This window comes from Leishmania panamensis (genome assembly GCF_000755165.1).
Source record: "Leishmania panamensis strain MHOM/PA/94/PSC-1 chromosome 20 sequence".
Taxonomy (NCBI): Eukaryota; Euglenozoa; class Kinetoplastea; order Trypanosomatida; family Trypanosomatidae; genus Leishmania; species Leishmania panamensis.
Genome location: NC_025866.1, coordinates 146,475 through 171,307, shown reverse-complemented (window position 1 = coordinate 171,307; position 24,833 = coordinate 146,475). Strand labels below are relative to the sequence as shown.

General features: G+C 60.7%; 7 protein-coding genes across 7 annotated transcripts, besides 1 other annotated feature; all 7 read right to left on the bottom strand.

Annotated features, from left to right (window-relative positions):
- Positions 1–277: 277 nt before the first annotated feature.
- Positions 278–7,552, bottom strand: LPMP_200470 (hypothetical protein; the record flags this gene model as incomplete). Its single annotated transcript, XM_010699944.1, has 1 exon — positions 278–7,552. One exon carries the CDS (start codon positions 7,550–7,552, stop codon positions 278–280), a length of 7,275 nt encoding a protein of 2,424 aa, XP_010698246.1.
- A 1,896-nt stretch (positions 7,553–9,448) lies between these two features.
- Positions 9,449–12,367, bottom strand: LPMP_200460 (hypothetical protein; the record flags this gene model as incomplete). Its single annotated transcript, XM_010699943.1, has 1 exon — positions 9,449–12,367. One exon carries the CDS (start codon positions 12,365–12,367, stop codon positions 9,449–9,451), a length of 2,919 nt encoding a protein of 972 aa, XP_010698245.1.
- Positions 12,368–14,809: 2,442 nt separating this feature from the next.
- On the bottom strand, positions 14,810–15,172 carry S25 (ribosomal protein S25; the record flags this gene model as incomplete). Its single annotated transcript, XM_010699942.1, has 1 exon — positions 14,810–15,172. One exon carries the CDS (start codon positions 15,170–15,172, stop codon positions 14,810–14,812), a length of 363 nt encoding a protein of 120 aa, XP_010698244.1.
- A 1,174-nt stretch (positions 15,173–16,346) lies between these two features.
- On the bottom strand, positions 16,347–17,162 carry LPMP_200440 (hypothetical protein; the record flags this gene model as incomplete). Its single annotated transcript, XM_010699941.1, has 1 exon — positions 16,347–17,162. One exon carries the CDS (start codon positions 17,160–17,162, stop codon positions 16,347–16,349), a length of 816 nt encoding a protein of 271 aa, XP_010698243.1.
- An 845-nt stretch (positions 17,163–18,007) lies between these two features.
- Positions 18,008–19,237, bottom strand: LPMP_200430 (hypothetical protein; the record flags this gene model as incomplete). The annotated part of the gene is made up of 1 exon (XM_010699940.1): positions 18,008–19,237. The coding sequence occupies one exon, from the start codon at positions 19,235–19,237 to the stop codon at positions 18,008–18,010; it is 1,230 nt and encodes a 409-aa protein (XP_010698242.1).
- A 1,916-nt stretch (positions 19,238–21,153) lies between these two features.
- LPMP_200420 (hypothetical protein) lies at positions 21,154–22,428 on the bottom strand (the record flags this gene model as incomplete). The annotated part of the gene is made up of 1 exon (XM_010699939.1): positions 21,154–22,428. The coding sequence occupies one exon, from the start codon at positions 22,426–22,428 to the stop codon at positions 21,154–21,156; it is 1,275 nt and encodes a 424-aa protein (XP_010698241.1).
- A 365-nt stretch (positions 22,429–22,793) lies between these two features.
- Positions 22,794–23,358: a repeat region.
- Positions 23,359–23,714: 356 nt separating this feature from the next.
- Positions 23,715–24,194, bottom strand: LPMP_200410 (hypothetical protein; the record flags this gene model as incomplete). The annotated part of the gene is made up of 1 exon (XM_010699938.1): positions 23,715–24,194. The coding sequence occupies one exon, from the start codon at positions 24,192–24,194 to the stop codon at positions 23,715–23,717; it is 480 nt and encodes a 159-aa protein (XP_010698240.1).
- Between the last annotated feature and the right edge of the window lie 639 nt (positions 24,195–24,833).

Sequence of the window (24,833 nt, the reverse complement as noted above, 5' to 3'; positions counted from 1 at the left end):
CAGCATTCTGCTCGAAAAAGCGGCGCTAGAGCAAGCAATAGAAGGAAGGGAGGGGGGAGAACGGGGGGGGGTGTCGAGGGAAGAAAGCTGCTGTGCTACAGACAGCTCTGGGGAGTTCAGTGCGCCTGCCTGACAGCAAAGGAGGCTGGTGGTGCACAGACGTTGTGGAGAAGATATTACAAGGGTCTGCTCTCACGTCGCTGCCACGAATGGCGGCTACCTAAAGTTCAAACAAAGGTACCAACAACTTTGCCAACATCGTTAGCGCACTCAGTCTTTACCGCATCCCTAGCCTCCGAAGCTCCTCCATGCGCTGGAACTCCTGACCCGCTAGCTCCCCGACTGGAGTCGGGCTGGTCGGGCGAGTCCTCGACAGGCTCCGCCTCTCGCAGCCCGCTTTCGCCGTCTTGGCATCCTTGTTCGCCGCTTCGGCCTTCAGACGTGCCGCCTCCGCCTTTTCCTCAGCCGCACGGGCTTTTCTCTCTGCCGATTGCGCCGCCCGAAAGGCCGCCTGCGCGGCTTCTATCTTCTTCTTTTCTCTCTTGTTCATGTTTTTGGTGATGGTCAGGGACGCCAGCTCCTGCTCCACGCGGCGCCGCTCCACAATGGACGCGGAGGCGACCTTCTCCTTCGCCCACAGCTCTTCGGTTGTCTGACGGCGCCGAGTACCCTTGTTCCCTGTGCCTTCGCCGTCGCTGCTGTTCTCGGAGCTACTCAAGTTGCGGTACTCAAGGGAGGTTGTGCAGAAGGAGCGGGCGTCGTCGAAGTTGTACACCGGCTGCACCTCTTCAACTGTCGAGAAGACGGGCACATTCCGCTTCTCCCAGAAGACGCGCTTCCAGAAAGTGGCGTTCGCTTGCAAAGCCCTTCTCCGCCCGCGGAACTCCTCCTCGAGCAGCGTCAAGTAGCGGCGCACAAAAGGCACGGTGGAGCCGGGCGCCATAAACGCCCACATCCCCTTCCTTTCTGGGAGGAGGTTGGCACTGTGGGAGGGCTGGGGCGGGTCGACAAGCCAGCGGTGCTTCGGGTGGAAGGCCTGGAGGTCTATCAATGTCAAGCCTCGCAGGAACACCGGCTCTGGAAGGTTCTTGTCGCCCCCGATGAGTGTTTGGAGCGAGTTGGTGACAAACGGAAACTCCAAAAAGCGCCGCCTGTGGTAGAGGTCATTGGGCGAACAAGGGGACGGCTGCGTCTCCGCCGCTGAGGACTGCGATCCTGCCGACCAACTTCGCGCAGGTGGTAAGCCCGTTGTGAGAAGCTGCGGCTTCTGGAGGACGGGGCTCTTGCTGATGCTGTACTGAAAACTCGCAGTGGGGGAATAGACGGACGCGTGAGACTTTGATGGCGAAAGCCGCGCGTCCATGCAGCGATCGCGCTCATAATCGAGCGGTGCCAGCGGCGCCACGTCCCACGACCCCACCGACAGCAGCTCACTTTCATCGGAGGGCGACTCAGACAACTCTCCCCAACGCCTCCTCCACAGCGCGTTGTTGTACTCCAGGCTAGACTTGAACAGCACCGTGAGGTTGTAGTCGGCCCGACGGTAGCGACTCTCGAGCGCCGCTCTCGTCCACTCCTCCCGTTCCTGTAGGAGAATCCCCTTCAGCTTTACGGGGTCTTCCTCCTCCATGCGGTGCCTCTCCTCCCGTACCGCCAACAACGTTGCGTTTCGGTCCGCCACAACGCGCAGTTCTGCCCGCCGCTTCGCCTCGAGCTCTTCGGGCAGAGCACTCGCACGTGGCACGGCCAGCATCGCCTCGAGCTCCTCGTCCATCGTGCTAGGCTCGCCCTCGCCGGGGATTTGCGACACTGTCTCGTAGTCGAAGTCCGAGTCGTCCAGAAAGCTGTAGTACTTAGTGATGACGTCAGGTAAGTCGTCCATGCAGTTTGGCGTCCCATCCTGCGGTGCCTCCACGCTCCCCGCGGTCACCCTCGAGCTCGAGAGCGGTATTGTAGGGGTGAACCATTTCGCCGACGCCACTCCCTCGCCGCCACCTCGCCCCGAGAGCATGACATCCTTGGCCACGTTATCAAGCGGGTTCCACAGTGGTCCGAGCCGTTGCCGCTGCTCTGTAGCACCCGCCGTGTCAGCTGTATCACCGAAGGAGGGGCTCTCCTCATCGCTCTGCGTGTCGTTGTTTCTCTTCTTCGCACCGCACAAACGACACGCAAGCCACACAGCGCACACCAGCAGTGCGACGCTGCTCGCTGTGCACGCCATCACGATGCCAGCCACCGCGCCGCTGCTCATTCTGGCGCCACGGCCTACCTTGCTCGGCGTGCAGTTCGTGGTCACCGTCACCCGACGCAGCGTCGCGCAGGCGGAGCTCTTGTTGGGGTTCCAGGCGCACACGCCAAAGCTCGTGTCGGTGGCGTACGCTGCCACTTTTGCCGCATCTAGCCGCAGGCGACATATGCCGCTGGCCATGCTGGCGCTGCCCACTGCCTGTGCCTGCGCCGTGCGATCGCAGCAGTCGCCGTGCACCACGGTTAGCACGTCAGCGGCCGTGCTGCCGGCGCTTCCGGGCGGGTAGCATTGGTTCACCAAGTAGTCAGTGCAAGTGTCCCAGCTGCCTGTCGGCAGCGCCATCGCCAGCTGCACAAAGGTGATGGGGCCAGGCGACGCCGACGAGTGCGGCAACGCGACAACGGTGCCGTTCGCAGGCACCTGCGCACACAGGAACACGCCTGTGCTGCTCACCGCCGTCGCCCGCACCTCGATGGCAGTGCTGGACAGCGCTGCCCAGGTACCGTGGTCGGTGGTGATGGGGCTGCAGGCGGCGGTTGTGCTGAAGCCGGCGATGAGGTCGGCGGTGCGCAGATCCTGCTGCAGCTCCATGCGGCTGGGCACGCCGAGGACGAAGATGGTGCCGCGCACGTCGAAGTGCGCCGCCGGCACCACTTCAATGACCTCCAGCGCCGCTGCCGCACGAGTTGGCGTGGAGGCACACACAGCGTAGTATCCCAGGGGCAGGGCGTCGTCGTTGGCCCTCAGCAGTGACAGAGTACCGTATCCCTCAGCATCGGTGGAGAAGGTAGGCATGCCGCTGACGTCGGTGCAGCCAGTGGCGGTGGCGCTCAGCTGAAAGGTGGTGCGCGGTGACAGTGGCATGAAGATGGTGGCACCGGTGGCGCCGACCGCAAACTGCGTGGGCCACATGCTACCGGACGCCACCGGCACGTTAGCGATTGCGGCACCGGTGCCGGCCGGGGTGCGCACGCACAGGCTCACTTTCTCTACCTTCTGTGCGATGCTCGCCGTGCCGAAAGACACCGACACGACCGCGGCAGTCGACGCCCCAGTGGGCTGAAGCGGCAGAGACCCGACGCAGTGGTCGTGGGAGAGGAACGTGCTGGTTGTCTGCAGCGTGTAGCCCTTCGCCTGCAGCGTGGCGATATAGTTGGCACCCCGCACGATGGCGGGCGATGCTTGCAGCACCTGTGGCAGCAGCAGCGATGTGAAACTCGCCACGGCCAGCGGTGCGCCGGTCTGCGGGTGACAGGTGCACACGTACACCGGCCCACTCACGCCCGTGGCACTGTAGACAGCGGCCTGCGTTGACGTGCCCATCTCCGCGGCGTCGCCGAGGCTATTGTCGCAGCGCTGGGACTGGCTAAAGAAGGTGCAGCCGGGCGGTGTCGCGTCGTTAATGTGCAATAGCGTGTGCGGCGCCGCGCCGACAGTGGCGTTGTAACGGCTGAGCGCGTACGCCGGCGTGACGGCCCAGTTGCGCACCCGCAGTGTCGCCGTGGCAGTTGTGAAGAGTGCGTGCGGGTCGCCAATAGGGTGTGCCCACACGTGGAAGGCGGCGTCCTCGCCCATAGCCGGCGCGTAGCCCGTGGACAACACGCCGATGCCCGGTAGCGACGCGCTGCTATTGCTGGTACCGATGCCGGCGACGGCCAGGAACCGCGTGTCAATGCCGGCATCGCTGATAGGAGTGCCTGGCGCAGCGTCGACGGTGCGGATGTTGACCGCTCCGGCGCCGCCTCTGCAGCTGCTTGTCCTTATCAGCAGCATGCGCCCACGTGGTGCCGACCAGGCGCCGTTGAATTCGTGGTAGAAGAGCTCTGTGATATTTTCGTTCTCCCCGCAGCCATCGACAGTGAAGCTGACGCGGTTGCCACTCAAAGGCCTCCTGCTTCCGCCCTGCACGGGGAGAGGCAAGCTGCGCGAGGACGAGAGCAGCGCGGAGGTTCCTGCGCTCTGCGCTGGCAGGGCGATGGTGGTGAGTGTGTCGGCGAAAATATAGGCAGGGCTCATGTAGTGGTGCAGCGTGGCGCGCATCGCCTCGATGCGGCTGCTCGTGGTGGTGGGTCCGGCGCAGAAGTGGACGTCGATATGCGGCTCGATGTCACTGATGTTGATGATGATGGAGCTCTCGCTTGAGGTGAAGGTCTGCGATTCGTTGACTACGATGCTGCAGGGTACACTCGCGGGCTGCACGACGACTGAGTAGAAGGTGGTGGCCATGGGGCCGCCGTTGATGTTGGCACCGAAGGGCACGTAAGAGCGTATCCGTTTGAGGTCGGCGTCGGTGGTCATGGCGAAGGCATCCACGACGCCGACGGTAGCGTTGGCTGCGACGGTGCCCATGACGCCGTCAAGGGTGGCACTCTGGCACAACAAGTAGCTGCCGCGTGGCGCGAACAGGTCACCTTGCGTGGTGCCACCGACGCTGTAACGCGTAGCGGCCGCCGCGCACGCGGCGCTGGCGCCAGCTGGGGTGGCGAGACAGTCGTCCGTGGCTGTGCTGCAGCGCACAAGGTGCTGCGTGGCTGCGGTGTGCACGGGCCAGCCGGTGACTTCGCTGGCGGGCCGCCGGAGCTGTGCGTAGGGGCTAAGCGGTCCGAAGGCAATGACGTCGAGCTCGCCGGCTGCAGCGTAGCCGATGGCGCCAGCGCCGCCGAGGAGGCTGTGCCGCGGTGCCACGCATACGCGCAGCCGGGTGAGCAGCGACGCGTCTTGCGGTACTAGGCAGGGCGTGGTGACGCCGGTGTGAGGGTCGATGGAGCCGCGGGCGAGCACCGCTTTGGTATCAAGGTCGGTGGTACAGTCGACGTCGCCGCGGACAACAGCGTAGGTGTCGACCTGTGCGGCGCTTGCGTAGGTGCCGAGGAGGCGGATGGTGGCAGGGAGGCCGGCGACGAGCGGCGCGGGGTCGGATGCGAGGCGCGGTGCGGGCAGCACGACGGAGACGGTGCCGGTAGCGACGAAGCTGCCGTTGATGTTAACACAGGCAAGGTAGCGCGTACCCACCATGGCGGCTCGGAGCTCGAGGGATGCGCGCGGCGTGTCACTGTCGGTAGCGACCTTTAGCGCAGGTAGCACGATGGCAGCGCCGGGGGTGGCAGTACCACTAGGGCAGGCTGACTTGCCGGGCAGCAGGTAGGCGGCGTGGCCGTCCAGCACCGCGGCTCCTGCTGCCACGAAGCTCAGCAGCTGCGGGCCGTTTGTCTGTGCTGTGAGTGACACGACAGCCGGCGCGACGCGCGGGCTGGCGCTGCGCACGCTCCCTGCAGCCTGCAACACCGGCTGCAGCGCTGTGCTGGGGTAGTCGCAGCACAGCAGCAGGGTGCCGACGCTGTCGCACCTCAGCGTGAGCGTGGCGGCGCCCTCGGCGCTGGTGGTGGCTCTGCCCAGCACAATGGCGTCGCTGGCGCACTGAGGGGCACTGGTGACAAACACGGCGGCTCCTGGCGGGAGGCCGCGCACGACAATGGCGCCCTCCACGCCGGCGACGACGCCGCGCGGCGTCACGGTCGCATTGCCGTACACTGTCACGCGTTGCACAGCGAGGTAGTCTGCGCCGGGCTCGCGCACGCACACGTCCCAGGTGCCGGCCTCGGGGAACGTGATGGGGCCCAGCACGAACGCAGCGCCGGCGACGTCAAGCGTCGGCATGTCGGTGGCTTCGCACGGCGGTTTGCTGGCGTCTGCGCGCACCAGCGCCACCGTCGTGCCCTTCGCGAGGTGCACCGTGCTGTCCAGCGTGATGGTCGACGGCGCGCCAACGCGCAGTGGCGCGTGCTGCAGGGCGAACGGTTGCGGAGCAAGTGTCTCCAGCTTGTGGTAGCGCACGACTTCGTCTTGCATGGCTGGATCGCTGTTCAGCGGGTTCGACACGCAGTAGTGCAGGCTGTCTGGGGCGGTGAGCGGCACGGCAAGACTGGCGCTGGCGCTCGTGGCCGGGCTGGCGGTGCCCCTCACGAGCAGCGTTTTGCAGTCCGGCGAGGCGAACAGACCGACTATAAAGAAGGCTTTAGTCGCGTTGACGTGCGTGAGTGTGACGCGCAGAGACACGCCGCGCACCGGGGTGGCGGGAGCAAAAGTGGTGGTGGGCGGATCCGTCGCGATGATGACACTCGCGTAGCCGACAGCGGCCGTGTTGTCCTTCCTGCGCACGCAGGCGTAGTGGACACCCAGCAGCTTCGCGCTCCACTGCATTGGGTTACCCCACGTGTTCTGCCAGCTACTGGCGGCAGTGCAGTCCTCGGACGTGGAGAGGACTGCTTCGAGCGCAGACTGCACTGGGACAGCGTCGAGGGCAAAGGACATATCGGTCACCTTGCCGATGTACAGCGTGCGCGGCACCACATCGTACTCCAAGACGGTAAACGTATTGGTGGCGGGAATATACACCCCATTCTCGGACGCAAGGAGTGAGCCGCAGAAGAGGTACTCACCACGGGGTACATCGACTTTCATGATCATTTGGCCGGCAATAGAGCTTTGGAATACTGGGCGGGGGTCCGCGCAGTGCGCCCTGGTGGAGAGGTAGAACTGCGCATAGGGCTGCGTTGAACTCGAGACGGCTATGGTTTGGTGGCGCACACCCGTGGCGGGATTCACCGTGTAGGGGTTTGCCAGCAGCACTGTATTGACCAGGGTGACTCGCGTGGTGGATCCGTTCACAGTGAAGGTGGAGGCGCAGATAAAAAGTGAAGAAGAGGAAAGTTTCGTCGTCAACTTCACGGTGCGCTCTTTGGCTATCATAAAGGGACCGCCACCTGCATGCAAGAGCCTGCAGAGGTCGTCAGCGTAAAACCCCACCGTTGTCCCCACTGGTACTGCGCTGCCGAAGGTGAGCACAGATTCTTCGCTGTTGAAGACGTACTCGGGCGTGACCTCCATCTTGTGCATCTGCAGCGTGGCCACCTCCTTTGCGGAGCCGGGGCTCCCGACGCACCAGTAGGCCGCTGGCACAGAGGTCCGGGGGGAAGTCAGCTTCACTTCAAGCGCCGCACTGCCCACTGTGAAGATGCAGGTGCCATTGCCGAAGCTGCTGCCGCTTACCTCGCTCTTCACGGAGCACGTAGTCGAGAGGCTCTTCGTGCAGGTCGCATCGGAGGAGATGAAGAGCTTGCTGCCCACACTCAGGGCGGTGCCGGTGGCGAAGAATGGAATGTCGAGCAGCGGCTGCACCGGGTTGGTCGTCACAGGGCCAGCGGCCGCCATGGAGCCTAGGGTGGAGAGGAGGAGAAGGGTGGTGGTGACAATACCCACCGGCAGTGCGAGCCGCTCACCTGTGCGCATGGGTTCACCACGCATCGCTGGGGGCAGTATCGGGGGAGGGGGTGGTTGAAGAATCGAGAGCACTTTACTGGACCCACCGCTAACACAGAGTGGCGGACGGGCACCGTGGCGCAGCGGGCCGCCAAAGGGAGGAAAGAGGAAACAAAGCAGCCAAGAAAGTGACTGGGTAGAGAGAGGGAGGAGAGAAAAAGGGAGAGTGATGAAGGGCACGTTTGATGTCGGTCTGTGTGTGTGTGTGCCTCCCTCACCCCTTGGACGCTACGATGCCTCGTTGACTGTAGTGGCGGTACGTGCGAGTGTGCGCAGGGAAGAGAAGATCAGGGGAAGAAGGCGGTAAGCACGGGAGCATGGAAGATCAAGTGAGAGCTGCAACAGAAAGGTGTTGCGCTAGTCGGTGATGCAGGCGAAGGCGGGATGAAGGGCCGCAGGAGGAGCACAAGAGGCGTGTCTGTAGGGGATACCCCCAATACAGCTGCTTGACGATGCTTGGCTGCCAGTGATGAGGTAGGGACTCGAATGGCAGCGTTTCTTTCGCATCTCTTAGACAGCATGCTTGACCGCTGCACAGAGACAGCACACGTTACTACGAGGCAGAGGCGAACCAAAGGCGAGCGGCATTTGCTAACCTGTTCCCTGCGTCGACTCGCCGCTTCGGATGAACGTGAGAGTGTATCGGCACACGCCCTCTGTGTCGCCCGTGCCATACTCTCGATTACGGTTCCTTTTCGCTTTTTTCTCTTCGTCGGCTTATGTGCCTCAGTCTCAGGCATTTGCCCCCCGCCGAAGGCTCAATGACGATGTGATTCACTCACCACGGCAGAGTCGCTGGATCCTTACACAAACTGCCCTCTTCTTCTCCGCATTGACCTCATCTGTCAGGAGCCAGGGAGGAAAGCGCGGATACCTTGAGCGAGACGAAACCTCCTCCCGTGTGCTCCCTTGCCTCTTTGCGTTCCTCTTCGGTTCACCTTGGCAAGGCCAACTACGCACGCACACACAAGTAAGGGGTGCAACAACCACAAGAAGAAGGGCTGGCAAAAAACACACACCACCGCCACTTCGAGAGACTGAGAGAGAGAGAGAGAAGAGCGTGAGGGGATGAGGTGAGGAAAGCGAGAGAAGCAGCCGTCTCCGATGACATCGAAGGCGCCGAGGATGAGAGAAACCCACCAACCACAGAGAGAAAGAGGGAGAGAGAGAGAGAAAGGGGCAGGCAGAGATAGAGAAGTTCAGAGCACAGCAACACTAGTATGAAGGACAATGAAGATTGACTGGAGAAAGAGCCACGGCTGTGCTGCGTACGGGCACACACACACACACACACACACGCACACACGGACACGTCCATTGCGCACCGAGTGAAAGAACGGCAGCAAAAATAAAATAAAACACACGAGATGGGGCGTAGTACTGAGCACGACGAGAACCGCGTAAAACGACAACGACAATGATGACGATGGCGGGGACGCCACAGAGCAGCAGGGCCAAAAAAAAAGAGAGGGAGAAAAAAAAAAAGATGAAGGAGAGAGGGGAGGGGAGGGGGAGAGAGGGAGCGAGAGGGGAATCGCACGCGCACATCCGCCTTCCATAAGCGCGCCCACTGAGAAAGATTTAGATGTTCACATACATTGGCGCATGCCACAAAACCCTCCCCCTCCACACACACACACACACTCGCGCACAGCTGCAAACAAACAAACAAACAAAGCGAGAAGAGAGAGAGAGAGAGGGGGGGAAGAGAGCACATCAGCAAGGGAGCACTGCGACGGAGGAGGCGGCGCCAAGTGGGGCAATGAAAAGCCCTCATATACACACACAGAGAGAGAAAGAGAGAGAGAGCGGCACGACTAAATACATGAAGGTGAGACGGCCACACGAATGCAGAGCCACGTCTGTGCGAGAGATGGGCCCTTATCGTATGCGCCGAATATTAGAGCGGCGAAAACTCTGCATGGAGAGCATCACCTCATCGCCGTCGTTGTTCTCCAAGTCCTCCACCACGACTGAGCAAGCATCCGAGTTGGCGCATGACATGACCGTGCTCGGCTGCCTCTCTGCCATGGGCTTAACGCTTGCCGCCGGCTGAGCGAGACGGGAGATGAGCTGCGTCCCTTCGTCAGTGCGACTGACCCCTACGTTGCGCTGCTCCCCTCGACAGACGAGTGAGGCGGTGCTCTGGCTGTTGGCGCGGCAAAGGGCAAAGAAGTTCTTGGGATGCTTGCAAGGGCAGCAGTGGCAGCACTCATCCTCCGCGTCTTCGTCGCCGTCCCTTTCTGGTGACCTGCGCTCCAGCAAAGTCACAGCGGAATTGGAGTGGTGATGCGAGGCATCATGTGAGTGTGTAGGCAAGAATGCAGGTGGTGCCGACGTCGAGGTGGCCAGCGGCGAGCAGGGTTCCAGCGGCTGCGTGGCATACAGAGACGGTATGTTGAGCGCGCTGCTCCTTCGCTGGTTGTTGCAGGCGAAGCGGCTCTCTTCGCTGCCGCTGCTGCTGCCGTGCAGGGGGGGTGTTGCACATCTCGCAGGGGCTGCTGCTCCCCTACGGCGCTGTGGCTGCGAGACAAGTCGTTCGCCAGCGCGCTTCTCTGCCGTGTTGCTGGAAAACTCGCCTACGTCCATGGGGCTCAACTGTGCGCTCCGGTGCGACAGGCCGACGCTAGAACGCCTCTGCGTTTCCACGCTAGACGTGCCGCTTGCATCGGTTTCCTCGTCGTCGCTGTCGAAAACCACGGCCATGACGATCTCCTCGCTCTTCATGCGGTTCTTATTCACGTGGCCCCACTTCTGCCCCTTACACCGCGCGTCAGCAGGGGCATTGAATTCCATGAAGGCTTTGGAGGTGTGCCAGGCTTCCGGCTCCCCCTCCGACCGCGGCGACTGCGCCGCGCCATTCTTTTCGTGAGTCGCGTCCGAGGAGCCGTCTCTGGAGTACAGGGCAGCGACATTGCGTTCGTCAGGTGAGCCCACAAAGGACGTCTCCACGCTCCCTCCGAGATCCACGGCAGCGCTTCTGCTGAGGCTGCAACGGGTGCGCGCTCGCAGTTTGGACAGGGCGCCGGCCAGCACCACGCTGCTCTTCATCTCTGGCCCAACATGCTCGCGGCCGCCGTTTCGAATCACCTCCATGTCGTGGTGGTGCTGCTGAAGGGTGCGCAGCCGCACCACCTCCTGTGCCTTGATTGTCTCCTTGGCTGCCTTGGAATGCTTCGGACAAGTCGTCCGCTTGATGTGCTGAAAATCCGCCGAGGACTCATCAGCGTCGACGGACTGCGGTGGAGCGGGGCGTAAGAGGACGGCGCGCTGCAATGTGCGGTACTGTCCGAGAACAAAGCTCTGCATCTCCCTTGACATTGACGGTGGTGGCCGTGCTGAGGTGGTGTCCTTTGTCACTGCAGCACTGCTGGACCACTCGCTCGGATCACTCGGCGGCGGTGCGCCGCGGCTTGAAGTGGCTACAGACGGTGAGGCACTTGAGGCGCTGCGCTGGAAGGTCGTGCGACGGGCGCCAAGGTCCGGCTGCCGTGCTCCGTGCGAAGAGCATAAGACTCGCCCGTTGACGGAATGAGGGATGACGCCCGTTGGGCCACCGCTTCCGCCGCCGCCGCATGTCTGTGGCAGACCTCCAGGGACCGTGATACTGCCATGATCGCTGCCGCCCTGTGTCGACGCTGCGCCGCTGGAGCGGGTTAAGCTTGGCGGCCGCATGAAGGAAGTGCGAGCACTGCTCCAGTTGCTGCTGAGTGGAGTGACGCTGTCCAGGCTTGTGGCGCCGCTTCCCAGCGGCGTTCCAAGAGGGCCCTGCAGCAAGGTCAGGGAGGCCCCGCTGACTACGTGTCGCGACGCGGGGCGCGAGGTGACCGGGGAGCCGAGCTCCTCGCTCACACAATGGGTGGAAAGCCGATTGACCAGCAGCAGAGGGACAGCCTTGGCTTTGGCATTAGGTAGTTGGGCACTGTGGGGGAGCGCAGACGAGGAGAACGATGGGTCAGCCGTGTGACTTCTAGTGGCGCCGGTACCACGAGTGGGACCAGCTGATGCGACGTGGAAGTTGCTCGACGCGCTGCTGTTGTGTGCCGTGCTCGCAGAGAAGTGAGGAGCGCAGGAAGCGGACGACAGCGACACCAAGGCCTCGCCGCGTGGGCGAGCAGAATTGCTTGGTGTGGAGCACGTGACGACATACCACTTATCTTGTTGGTCACGTGTGGAGCCACTGAAGGCCGTGGTGGTGTGATCTGAAAGGGGCTGCACTACTGGACATAGCACCCCGCTGGTGGTGCCGCCATTGCTGCTGCTGCTGCTGTTGTTGTTGTGACCCACCCTGTCATTCTCCTTCGCCCCACCGCTCGCGGTGTCCTCAGCCGCGTCGTCGCTGCCCACAGCTGTCTCCGCCGCACCCTCCTGCCATTGCCGACGCTCTTGCTGACCTGCAGCAGCGCCGGGGCATCGACTACAGACGACGGTGTGCATGGAGCACTGCTCTTTCGTAGCTGGCATCTTTACGCCACTGTCCCCCTCTCGCTCACTCTCGCAGCGAGTCGCCAACGAGTGGTTGAAGGTGCAGCTGGACTGCTGTGGCGGGCACAACGAACCATCAAAACTGCTATGGCTTCGCTGCCGTAAGACCGGCCGCACAAGGCAGCGGCTAACTGTAGACGGCGGCGTACTCTTGGGGGTGAGTGGGGAGGTAAAGCATGCCGTAGCGCTGGCGACGTTGCCTGTTACTATGGAGGAGGAGCAACAGCCGCCTGCCAGGGCGACTGCGGCACGCGCGAGGGACTCCGTCTCCGACGGCGACGCCGATATCGTCAGCACATCCGTTGCGGCCCTCATAAGACGACACCTCAAGTGAATACTGGAAAAGATACGCTTTGCAAAGCAAGCCAAGTCGACGGCTACTGTCCGTGAGGACGGTGCCAGCAGCCTGCCTGTCTCCCCCCTCCACAGAAATGTTCACAGAGTAAGAGAGAATGGGAGACGTCGTGGCGCCTTCCACAAATCGTCCAGCGGCGAGGAAGGAAAGGGAGTCGAAGGGCGGTGCGAGAGACGAAGGTGTGAAGAGGAAAGGGGTCGCCTCCCTTCAGAACATGCAGAGACACCCAGACACGCACCCGGCGAGGAGCACTGAAGTAAAGCGGAAAAAAAAGCGTCCAACGCAGAACGAATAGGGAATGACGCAAAATCATCAAACACTGACGACCACAACACAAGAGAAGAGCGATGGACGCTGCGTTACACGTCGGCCGGTCCTAATGGACAAGCGGATGTACGTACACACTGGTGGTGGTGGTGGTGGTGGTGGTGGGGTGGGGTGGGGTGGCGTGTCTGGTGTCAGCGCATCCGTTAAGTCACACACACACACACAGACACGAAGAGGTCCGCCCACTCCAGCGCCCCGCACCGCACACACGCAGAGCAAAGGAGAAAAAGGTACGCCCACAGGGTGAAATGGGAAGGCTGCTTGCCACTTCAGCGCTGGATGCAGCGTGCTCAGTGCGAAAGAAGAACGGCAAGAGAGAGACAGAGAGAGAGAAGACACAGACACGCAGACCAACGCATCAGTCAATCAAGCAAGAACAGTAGAGGGGCGTGTAAAGTACACTCGGGCACCCCAACAGAAACTGAGATGCCACTGAGAGATGCAGAAACTGAGGGAGAAAGAGAAGTCAGACAGGAATAAGAAGAACAGAGTGAGAGGGGGGAGAAGAGGGGAACGAGGAAGCACAACACCGACAAGGACAGCAACAGCAGTCGATGAGTGCTGAACACCGCTTTTCTCCGCCGTGCTTCACACAGGCGTTTATGCGCCACTTGTGCCTGCGTGTGTGTGGGTGTGTGTTCTGTACCTCCCACGCCTCACCCTGCTCTCTTCTTCTTGTTGTTTCTCCCCTCTCTTTCTTTCGTATGTGTGTGCGTGGGTGAGCTGCGTCGCCTCCTCCCTCCAGAGCCCAGCAGGAGAGGGACAAGGGTGGAGAAGGTGAAAGGAGCTGTGGCCACAGGCGTCAAAGGATCGCCAGTCTGCATGAAAGAGTGACGATTCTCCTGTGTGTGTTTGTGTGTAGGCGTGAGTGTAAGCGTGTTGGGGCGTTGTGTCTGGGCGCTCTGGCACGCGTGCAAGGTAACAGGCTGCTGAGATGAGCGAAAGCAGAGGGAGGCTTCTGTGCCACCAAGTGCGACGGTGTTCCACTCGCCGGTGTCACCCAGTTTTGTCCGTGATGGCTCTCGGGAACTCTTGGGAACAGTAAAGAGCTGAGGGAGAGGTATGGCGGAGGAGCCCCGCGACGCAAGCACCATCGACCCGTCAAGAGGAAGATGTGAAAGAGAAGGTACAAGACGGAGAGGAAGAAGAGAATTGGTAATCAGAGGCGAGCCATCAGTGATACTGTGTGCCATGTACACACGACAAATCAGACTAAACACCGTGAGAGACAGTCAGAAAGTCGGTGTTCTTATGTTTCGATATGCGGAGCGGATGCCATTTAAGCCCTTCCAGAGATGCGGGTGGCAGTCCATCATGTGCCCCTGTGCCTGCAGGCACGCCTGGTTCCCAGTGAAACGAACTGCAGACAGAGGTGGAGTGCCAGGGGCACGAAATGGTGTGGAAGTGGAAGGATGGTGTCCCCCTCAGCAGCTGACCTGCACGTGTGTGCATCTTCTTTCGCGTTTTCGCGTGTGTATGGTTTCTCATCTGAGGTGGACGTGGGCCTCGCAGATGTCTTCGACGCCCGACTTCTTCTCACTCACCCCTCCCCCTCACGCCTACCGTTGGGGAGAGGGGGCTAGAGGGACAAGCCAAAGGGAAAAAGCCAGAGCAAGGGGGTGCAGCTCGAAGGGACAGAGAGAGAGAGAGAGAGACAGTAAGGGAAAGGAGAAACGAAAACTCAAAAGAAAGAGAGGGCACGCTGGCGGTGCCCCTTCCGCGCCTCTCCGAACGCGTGCGTGGATGCGGGGCATGCCAACGGCATGCCCCAGCGAGGCGCGAGAGGAAAGACGCCCATGGAGCGCTAGAGAAGAACCTCAGGTACGGTGGCGGTGGTAGAACGAAAGTGCGAGGAGGGTGTGGAAGCACTGGAGGGGGAAGAAAGCTGGCGAGGTGTGGTGGGGACGCGGTGGCTGGTCGGTGCCCTAGCAGCATACTACGTCATCACACACACACACACACACACACACACTTCTCTCCGCCTCTACTCATCCCACACTTTTGCTTCACACTCGCCCATTCCCACTCATGCCCCAACACACGCTCGTTGACTTGCCCGCGTAGGTGTTTCCGTCTTACTCGGCAGCCGGAGCAGCGGTGGTCGCCTCAGCCGAAGCAGCCTGCACGATACGCGTGTACACGCGGGTCTTGCTGGAGCACGACACCAGGCGGATGAGCTTTTCGCGGCACAACTGCTTGAGACCAGCGGCGGCGATGGAGACGGCGATCTTGAGGCGGTCAGAGATGATCGAGGGGGTGATGAGCTTGTACTTGGGCACCTCGCTGCGGAGCTTGTCGTACGTCTCCTTGTCGAACATCACGGCGTTCTGTAGAGCCTCACGGGACTGGCCCTTGCTCCACTTCTTCGTGGTCTTCTTCGCGCCCTTGTTGGCGGCCTCCATCTTGGCCTTCTTCGTCTGACCAGCCTTCGGCGGCATGATTGCGTTGAGGTGGTGAGTGAGTAAGGGGCTAGAGGGAGGGGAGGTTCGCGTGAGCCCACTGTGCGTGTCGTTGAGCGGGTATGGGAGAACAACGGGTTGTGGTGCGTGGCGGCGTTGTTCAGATGCGATGATAGAGAGGCCGAAAGAAAGAGGCGCAGAGAGAGAGAGAGAGAAAGTGATGGTGGTAGACTGCAAGCGATGTGGGACGTAATCCGAGTCTAGCAAGTGACGTGCCGGTGCTCTTAAGACGACACACCATGCGCATACGTGAGCGGGTTCGCAGAATTGTTCGCGCGCATGGATGGGGTGAGGAGGGGGGGGGGCTACGCGGCAACACTCTTGTCCATGCGAATAACATTTGCCATGAAGGGGACGCTCAAGGAGTGGGAGGCCAAGGAGGCGTCTGCACACCTTGCGCGGGTAGCGACGGCTGAGGGGGGCTCGCTGGAAGGGCATGGGAGAAGCCGATGAAAGTTGACACACAAAACGCACGTGGTACGTCGCAGTAAAGAAACGCGAAGGAGGAGGCGTCAGAGAGGACACCGACGCGCTCGCAGAGAAGCGTGTGAGCGCGTCGGTGCATAGGATCACTCGTGTGTAAGGGGGAAGAGGGAGTGGGGGTGGAGGAGCACACACGCTAAGGTGATCGTAACAGCAAGCGAAGGTCGATTACAGGGGGAAAAAAAAAGGAAACATGCGCCCGGGCACAGAGGAGGCAAAGAAAATGGATGCAGCCGTGCGGAAGCAAACAGAGACACGAAGCAGTGAGTGCAGCCACCATCAAGTCCACCAATCAAGATGAACGCACAACGAAGTTTTGCGTACAGGGGAGAGCAACTGTGCGTGCCTGTGACTCAGGAGAAGAAGGAACGGAGAGAGAGAGAGACGGCCAAGACAACACCACCAAACAACAAGCGCGCGATACCATCCCCGAAAGGAGAACGCCATTCACCATCACACAGGTGGCAGCCGCACAAGCACTTACACAGAGAAGTGCGCGGAAGTGAACGGGAGCAGTGAAGCCACTGTGCAGCACACACGGCAGCGTGCAGTTGGGAAACCACTCAGATGTAGAAAGGAGAGGGGGAGGTGCCACAGGAGCGGGCGAAACAATACGATGCCACAGACGATGCTCCAAGCCCCGGAGGACCCTCCGTCCTTCACGTGCTATCTACGCCTGCCCCGCATGATCTTCTTGGGTCGCGCCGCCCTTTGCCTCTTCTTCTCCATCGGTGTCATTGCTTGAATAGCCATATACATCTTTATTCGACAACCCAAGCAGCGCCTGCTCCACCTCTTCCACGTTGCCGCCCCACGCGGCCTCCAACTCCGTGCGCGAGAGCTGTGACGCCCAGCTGTACCGCTTGTGCAGCGCGCGGTACTTGCGAACATGCACTACGTTGTGGATGCTGCGCAGCTCATAGCGGCCACGCGCGAGGCAGCGCTTCCACTCCGGGCTGCCTACGGGGACCAGGGCGTTTGCGTAGAAGAGGCGCTGCACACGCGCGCGGTATTCGGCCTCCGCGGCACCCTGCGCCTGCGGCGGAGGATGCCCTGCTGGTGATGGAAATGGCCTGATTGAATTGTTGTTGTCCCAGTTGGCGGGCATGAAGGGTGTCACGAGGACCTTCTCGCTGTCTCTCTGCAGCTTGAAAACCGTCATGTGGGATGCGGCATTGACAGCCGTGCTCACATCAACCAGAGTTGGCGGCGCCTTCGCGTCAGCAGCAGTCGTGTGAGACAGCGATGCACCAGTGGACCGCTTGTCCTGCCGATGGCTTTGCAGTTCGGCAGTGTGGGCACGGCGCAGTAGCGCACACGCAGGGTGGTCGTCTGGTAAACGGAGGTAGCAGGGCTTCGAGATCGTCACGCCTGACGCGGGATATGTTGAATTCGCAGCAGCCGCGCCTTGTGGCCTGTAGAAGCCCTTCAGCTGAGGGAGGAGATACATAAACTCCAGATAAAGCAAGCGAACCCGCAGCTGCATTGCACTACCACTCATTTAGGTCACCTGCCGAGTAGAGAGAGGATCGCAAGGCGTGGCAATGGTACGATAGGCGAGAGAGGGATAAGAGAGGAGGAAGCTCAAGACATACACGCTCTGTGTGTCCATGTGCTTGGGCGTCTCTTGATCAGCTTTGTGCGAGCGCCTGGAGCGGCGCTGAGGATGCCACGGCACAACAGTGGGGTAGAGAGAGAGAGAGACGGTGAAGAGGGAGGGGTGTGTATAGCGACGAGTAATCTCTCTTAAAGCGAAGTGTGAGGAGCTGAAGGTAGTGGGGTAGGGGGGGAAGAGAGTTAAGAAGAGGGACTGACCATGACTGACATATTACAGCAGTGAGGACGCTGTACACCTACCGCTCGGCGTCCTCCGAAAGCGCAGCAGCGGCTCGCCGTCAGGGCGGGAAGGAGAAAAGAAAAAAAAAACGGCGTGAGTTGGGTGGGTGAAGTGGGATAGAGATAGGCAGCAGGAGAAGCAGACAAAACAAAGCGAACAACATGACCGGCCGCAGTGCAGTTGTGCTGGCCCACACAGAGAGAGAGAGAGACAGAGAGAGGCAACAGCAAGCGACACGAGTCGTTAGCGCAGCAGACTTAGCAGAGGAGGGGGAAAGAGGGTGGCGCGGAGTGCATCAATGCCCGAAAGAAGAGTACAAAACGTAAGAAAAGAGAAAGAGGGGGTGGGGGAACCGCTGCCGCCGCTCTCCTCCTCCTCCCCCCTCCCACCAACGTTGGTACCGGACGTTGTGCTGACACAGGGTGACAGGCAGTCATTCATGTGCGCGTCATGCGTATGCGGGAGTGCTGACCTCAACCCTACAGCGATCCCTATCAGGGGCGTATGACACTCAATAACCGTTCCTCAATACGGCGCTGTATCTGGTCTGGCTGCCGCTGTAGGACACGCAGGCTCTCACCACTGCGCGTCGTGGCTGCAGTGGCCTCGGTGCCGTCGGTGTCTGTCTCACACCCCCAGAGCAACCGCACTACCTCCTCTACGAAGGCGGGGTGGGGGGAGAGGGAGGAGATCTGGGCAACGCTCGCCGCGATGCTGCGGCAGTGCATCTCGCGGGTAAAGTGCGTAGGCCCGCGGGACAGCTGGACCGTGGGCGCGCCCTCCACCGTTGCTGCGTCCTCGCGTGTAAAGGCAAACATGTCCGGGTGCAGAGAGACAAGCTGACCGATGGTGTCCTGCACCGCCTCTGCAAATTGGGCCGCCAGGCGGCGTCTCCACCGCTCCGCCTTGCCCTCCGCTAAGGAGGGGAGGGAGGACGAGCGCATCGACGGGATGGTGACGAGGAGTTTTTGGAGAGGGACAGAAAGGTCCAGCACTATCACGATGCTACGAGCACGTGCAGAGCCTGCGGTTGCACTGTCCGAAGAGTACTGTACGACGTAGCTCCTTCCCAGCACTTGCCGCACCTGACAGACATCATCGAGCAGGTGTTCTGATGCCTCTGCACGCGCCCATCTGCCGTCGATCAGTCGGAGAGATACCCGTGGCATGACCTCACGTGACACGAAGTCACCTACAGTGTAAAAGAGGTCCTTTGACCACGACAGCGAAGGGGAATCAGGGGGCGCGCTTCCTGTGAGAAGCGAGCCATCAAGCGCCACCAAGCACAGGACGCGCGTGCCGGGTGTCGAGCTGGAGGCGTCGTCCAAAGGCACATTTCCGTTCAGCACGGCCGCCACACGAAGGGGGACGTCTCCGTTGCGAAGAGTGGAGGAGCGGAAGGACGTTTCCGTCGCGGCGGGTGTGCCCTCCCAACGCGGCATCCGCATAGGTGGACTGACACTGAACGTCCGTTGCGCCGCGGTGGTGGTAGCAGCATCGACCGCCGTCTTGGAGGGTCTGCGGAGACCATCCCTCTCTTCCCACAGCTCACTTGGGTGCGCAGCACCGGCATCATCGTCGTCATCGCGCGACTCACCGATGAGACACGTATAAGTGCTGCATACCGAGTGATGCGAGCCGAAGACGCCGTCCACGGCGCGACACCACTTCAGCGGGGGCACGTACGGGGAGAGCTGGACCTCAAAGGACGAGACTCCCGCCATGCCTTCTCGACTCAAGATGATGCCGACGTCGCGCTTATGAAAGCCGTCAGCGTGCCACACGAGGCTGCGGGTCGGCGCTAAGAGAAGGGCAGTAACGCTCAGGGAGCGCTGCAGCTGCGCGCACCAGTGAAAGGAGATGTGGGATACGTGCCCAACCACCGTGTAGACAGCAACGGTCTCATCGCCGCTGCCGTTGTCACCTCGACGAAGAACAGCGTAGAAGGTTATGAGATCAGCATCGCTGTCCGTCATGAGTGGAGGTGCCACTACAACTCCACTGCTGCCCTGGTCATTGCAGCACGCTCGCCGCGAGTGAGGTCCTGTCACGGGTGGGAGGAGCTGCAGCCGCAGGTAAGTCGCATTCGGGTGCCGCCCCAGGATAGCGGAGAGGTGGCTGGAGAGCTGCGTGTACGTGTACACGCCCGCGGGCATCACGGGTCGTAGGCAGGGTGGCGGCGGGGATATGAAAGCGCTGCAGCTAACACAGGAGAGTCCAGGGCAGTGGGTGGGCGTCGTTGTAGTGCTGGCGCTGCCCACGACGGTGAATGCGGGCCGGAAAGGAAGGCCCGAAGGTAGAACAGAGCGGCAGAAAACTATCGCCCTCCGTTGCCTTCTCTTCACCTCTCCCCTCTCCCCTTGTCGTGACTGAGTAGATTGGCGTGCGTGTGCCTGTGGAGGAAGGGGAGGGAGAATTGACTCAATTGAGGTCACAGCGCGAAGGAGGGAAAAGGGGAGAAGGAGAGAGAAGAGGGGGTCGAAAAGGTGGGTGGGGATGGGAGGAACAGGAAGAGTGGGCGGATTGACACACCGGCACCCCATTGTTCCCTCCTCTCCAAAGACACACGTACGGGCCACACAGCACATCAGCGGAGTTACGAGAGAGAGGGGAGAGACGAGGGGGGTGGATGGCGACGGAGACATGGGAGAAGTGAATGGAGATGCAAAGACCTCCCCCTCTCGCTCCTTTTACACACACACACACACTTCTACACCGCTCGTGTACTCGACAACAACGGCAGCTCTTTCGTGCTACCAAGGCTGAATATCTTCTCACTTCCAAGAGAAATAAAAAGAAAAACGTCTGTAGCGCACGAAGCGCACCACCCTCGTACAGGTATCACAAGGGAAGACAAGTGGGAGGGGGTGGGAGATGCTGCGATAGGGGCGTGCTAACTAAGCATCGCATAAAACGCGCGTACGCTCCGCACGTCATAGTCATACATATATTACGCATATCGAACAGAAAGGAAAGGGGGTGCTGTACATCATTGAAGTATCCCTGTGTGCGTCCTCTCCAGCACGTGCAACGCGACGCGACGCAAGCGCAGGCGTGTGAAGAGGAACAACGCCGGGGAGGGAGGAGAAGGAGGCAGAGGAGAAATGACGCTGTGAGAGGAGTTGGTGCAGTGGGCGCAGAGTGGGAGAGAGAGAGGGCTCACTCGCTCCATCACTCTTCACCCTTTCGTTCCTGCGCCTCAACTCCAATCCACTGCAAATCGTTCCACTCGAACAGAAGAAAAGCGACAGCGCCGTGTGCGCCTCCACCTCCCGGCTCTCCCGTTCTGCATGTTGGCTTAGCGCTGTGGAGAGCTCCACACAGTGTGATAAGGAAAAGCAGGAGAGACCAGAATGGGCTGTAGAGGAAAAGATGCCCCACCCTGCGCTTACGGAGAGGTCGACTGTACAGGCTCAAGGCGTTCGCCTTCGTGGAGGCTCGACTTCCGTCTTTAGGTCTCCACAACACTCCAACCGGATCGCCCTGCAGACGCGCGCGCAGTGATGTCGGTGTGCGCTGCAAGGCGACGGCGGCGAGTCAACGATGAATTTGATACCCTCGACCGCAGATACACACAACGCAGCCCTACAGCCACAGCCACGCCTCCCTGCAGCAAGGAAAACCTCTACAGCACACATGACTAGAGGGTTGCAGCTACGGCAACAGCCGCATTGTCCGTGGTGTTCGCTGCCGTGGCGGCGGGGAGCGGAGGAGCGGCGGCAACGTCCCCTTTTCGCGTAAGGCGCTGCCCAAAGCATTCGGTCATCTCTTCGAGCTGATCCTCCAGCGGCACCATCGTCTCATCGTAGTTGCCTCGAACTTCCGCGAGTTTTTCTTGTAGCAAGCCCTCTATGGCGGTGCGCTCCGCCTCAGCCGCGCGTACGCTCTCGCGGAGTTTGTGGAGTTGGTGGCGCAGCTTCTGCACCGTGTCGGCCGTTACTGAGGCCGATTTGGTAGGGAGTAGAAGGCTTTCTCTTCCAGCTTCGCCCGCTGAAACGAGGGCGCCGAGCTCAGCGTTGTCTGTGCTCGCATCTTTGGCGACAGTCGTCTGCTGCTCTCGCTGCCGCTGCCTTTGATCGCCTTCCTCTTCACTGAGCGTAATCATACTCAGCCACGCTTGCGCCTGCTCCGTAATGCGACGTGTGTCAGCGTGTCGTGACAACAACACTGGTGCTGTCACCAGCTTCACTCGGTAGTAATTCCGAATGGCGTGCAGCCACTCTCCCATGCACCCGATCGGGGTGCTGATGCGATATAGTGAGCACACGCTGTGGTGAGGATCGGCGCAGAAGCGCTCTAACTCGCTCATGAGCTCGTTGGGGAGGAGGTCGCACCTCTTCAACAAACTCTCACTGCGCATAGCGAAGAATTCGTGAAAATAAGTGTAACTGAGAAGCACCTGTGAGGCCTTCCACGTACAGCTCTCGGAGGCTTCGCCGCGCACCTTCATCACCAGCTCCATCGTTGCAATCGCCTCCTCCGGTGGGCACGCGTACTGGCTGATGATGTGTAGAGGCTCTTCTGGGCACTCGGAAATATGCTCGTAGCAGCGCAGAAGCGACTGGTGCGCCTTCCTCAGGTATTCCTCCGCTGCCGGCTTCATGTCGCGGATTTCAATATACTGTCCACCTTGGGAACGGCGCTCCTGCTCCACGACCTTGCGCTCCAGCCATTCGATCTGAAGTTCGATGAGCGACTGCCTCTGAGCTGCGGCGTAAGTGACCACTCGCAGGGGTGCGAGGGTCGGCTCGTAGTGGTGGTAGATACGCGTCTTGTTGATCGTGTATTCTGTGTGCAGGTATCCAAGCTGAGCAGACTGGGACTCAACGTTGTCCTCCAGCGCAGCTAGGTCATTCTCTTCCAGCGCCAGCTCCTTGCGGAGACGCTCCAGCTCATCAGATGGCTGAGTCAACATCCCCTGACGCGACGAGTGAGCAAAGCCTTTATGTGCTGCTGTGTCCTTTCGAGCCTGTTGCCCCTTCCAACCAGTGCAGCGTCGATGGGTAGGTCTGCGTGCCTGTGTGTGTGTGTCCCTCTGACCCTCACAGAGTGGGTTCGAGCAGAGGAAAGAGAGATCCACAGAGAGTGAGCAAAGCGGAAGGGGTGGGAGCCACTGGTGCAACTTCGTGAGGTGAAGATACGCCGCCCACCACGTTCAAGGTAAGGCTCGAAGAAGAAACGAAAAGGGTGTGGTGGTAAGCAGAAAGTGGAGAGGTGGAGAGCGACGCGGAACGCTACTGAAAATCGAGACATCGATCACAAGGCGGAAGGGTGGGGACAACAGCCCAGTGTATGGCACCCCAGGGGACAGCGACTCCCACTCTGGGTGTGGGAGAAAGCCGTGCTACTCCTCCCCTCCCTCTCCCTACCAGATGGCGAGCCCCTCTGGCTCGTTCAGTGCCAAGTACCGGCGTCCCAGGGGAAGCCAGAGCGATGCATCGCTGCTGATGACGGCGGCTCGGCCCTGGATGGCGCTGCGTCGGAGAAACCTGTGACAAGGAAGGCGGCTGTGCCCATCCATACGTCGGGCAGAGTGTCAGCATGACCCGCACGCACCTCACCCGACCCTCACCGCCTACTGGTGTGGGGAATCTTAAGCGTCGCGAGGGACACACCAGGTGACGACCAGCATGACGAGAGCGGCTGGGAGGTGACCGGCGAGGGGGGGATAGGTAGAGTTTGCGTGTGAGCACGGCCTCAGACGACTGAGTCGGCGCACTGCGGTAACGCCTCTAGCTCCCCCTGCGCTGCACCCCGCGATGGACCCCTGAAACTGGCAGGGGGATCGAGTTTGCGTCTGCGCACGTGCTGGGTGGTCAAGAATCGACACGTTATAGGAAAAAGACATCACTCACCGGGAAGCTGGCGGTAGTGGAAGAGGGATGAATGGATGCAGCCGTAGTCATCCGCACAGCTGACCTGAAAGTTGTGGTGAGGAGAGCCTCTACAACACGGGATTTGGTTCTCAGCAGCTGCGGTAGCGATCTTCTTTAGTTTTGACTTGTGCATTTTTTTTCGACTGTGGCAGAGACAGTAGAACGGGGGAGACGCCAGAACTGCCTCGAGCCCATCAACGGACTACTGCATCAACCGAGCGCCCAGACGCAAGAGAAAGAGGGGCACCCGCGTGCACGCGCGTCTACTGGACGGCACAGAGAACATGGGCGTCACGATAATACCGTCACCGACGGACGGGCGCCGCTAGTTGCGGAGGTAGTTAGACCAGCGCGTACGGGAGAACTCCTTCCAATTCATATCCAGCTGCTCGTACACGTCGCCGGACACCTGCGGCGGCCAGTTGATCTCCTCCTCCAGCCGCGTGAAGGTATCCAATGGGAAGTAGGCGGCGGCGTTCTTCTGGTTGTGCTTCACCCCAGGCGGCCGCTCCAGGTTGTTGAGCCGTAGCGTGATGTTCACATCGGCGTGTGCGCGGATGATCTTCTCCACTTTGCTCATTTGCTCTTCGCCCAGGTCCACTTGCAGCGTGACGTAGCGCGCGTACGTGATGACAGTGTTGTCAGCATCACGGTAGCGGCTGTAGGGGCGCAGGATACCCTCGTTGGAGAACTTGCGGATTAGCCCGCCGTGGTTGTAGATGTTCACGGCGATCTCACGCAGCGCCTGCGACGTGTACTTTCGCGGACGTGGCTTCATCACGAGCACAAGGGAGTAGAAAACCATGGTGCTCCCCTGCGGCGGTGCTGAGTTGCAACTCGCAGATTGACTCTTAAGCCTCCGATGCCTTGGTCCCACCGCCAGGGAAGAGTGAAGTGAGGAGGTAGATGCGGCGGACGGCTTGCGTTACGCGCACTACCCACGTGTGATGATCGTAGCGGGAGGAAGGGGTGGGGGCGGAGACAGAGAGAGAGGAAGAGGGAAGGAGTGAAAAAGGGTGATGGGAGGGGGTAGGAGATGAAAGTGCGCTGCAGCGTAGAGGAAGGGGGTGCGAGGTGTCAGTGGCAGAGACCAACAGCGCCGCACGCCGTCTGTTCACTGCTGTGTGTCCATACAGGCGAGGTCCTGCATGCTTGTTTATTCTCTTTCGGTTTCGAGGGGGGGGCTAAGGAGCACCGGTGCTCCAGTGGAGGCAGTCGTTGTTCGAGGTCAGCCAAGCGCGACGAGCAACAAAGTAAGGCGATTAGTGTGTTAGACGGGCAAAAAAAAAATAAATTCGTAAAAGCCCCTTCTCCTCTTGCACGCTTGCCAGCGCACAGAGTCACCCAGGCATTCCAGACACCGGTGCAACAGGCTCAGTGCACTGCACAGGTGCCCCGCCGTCCCCCACCAGCTGTGCTGCCCAGTACTGGCGTAGAAAAGAGC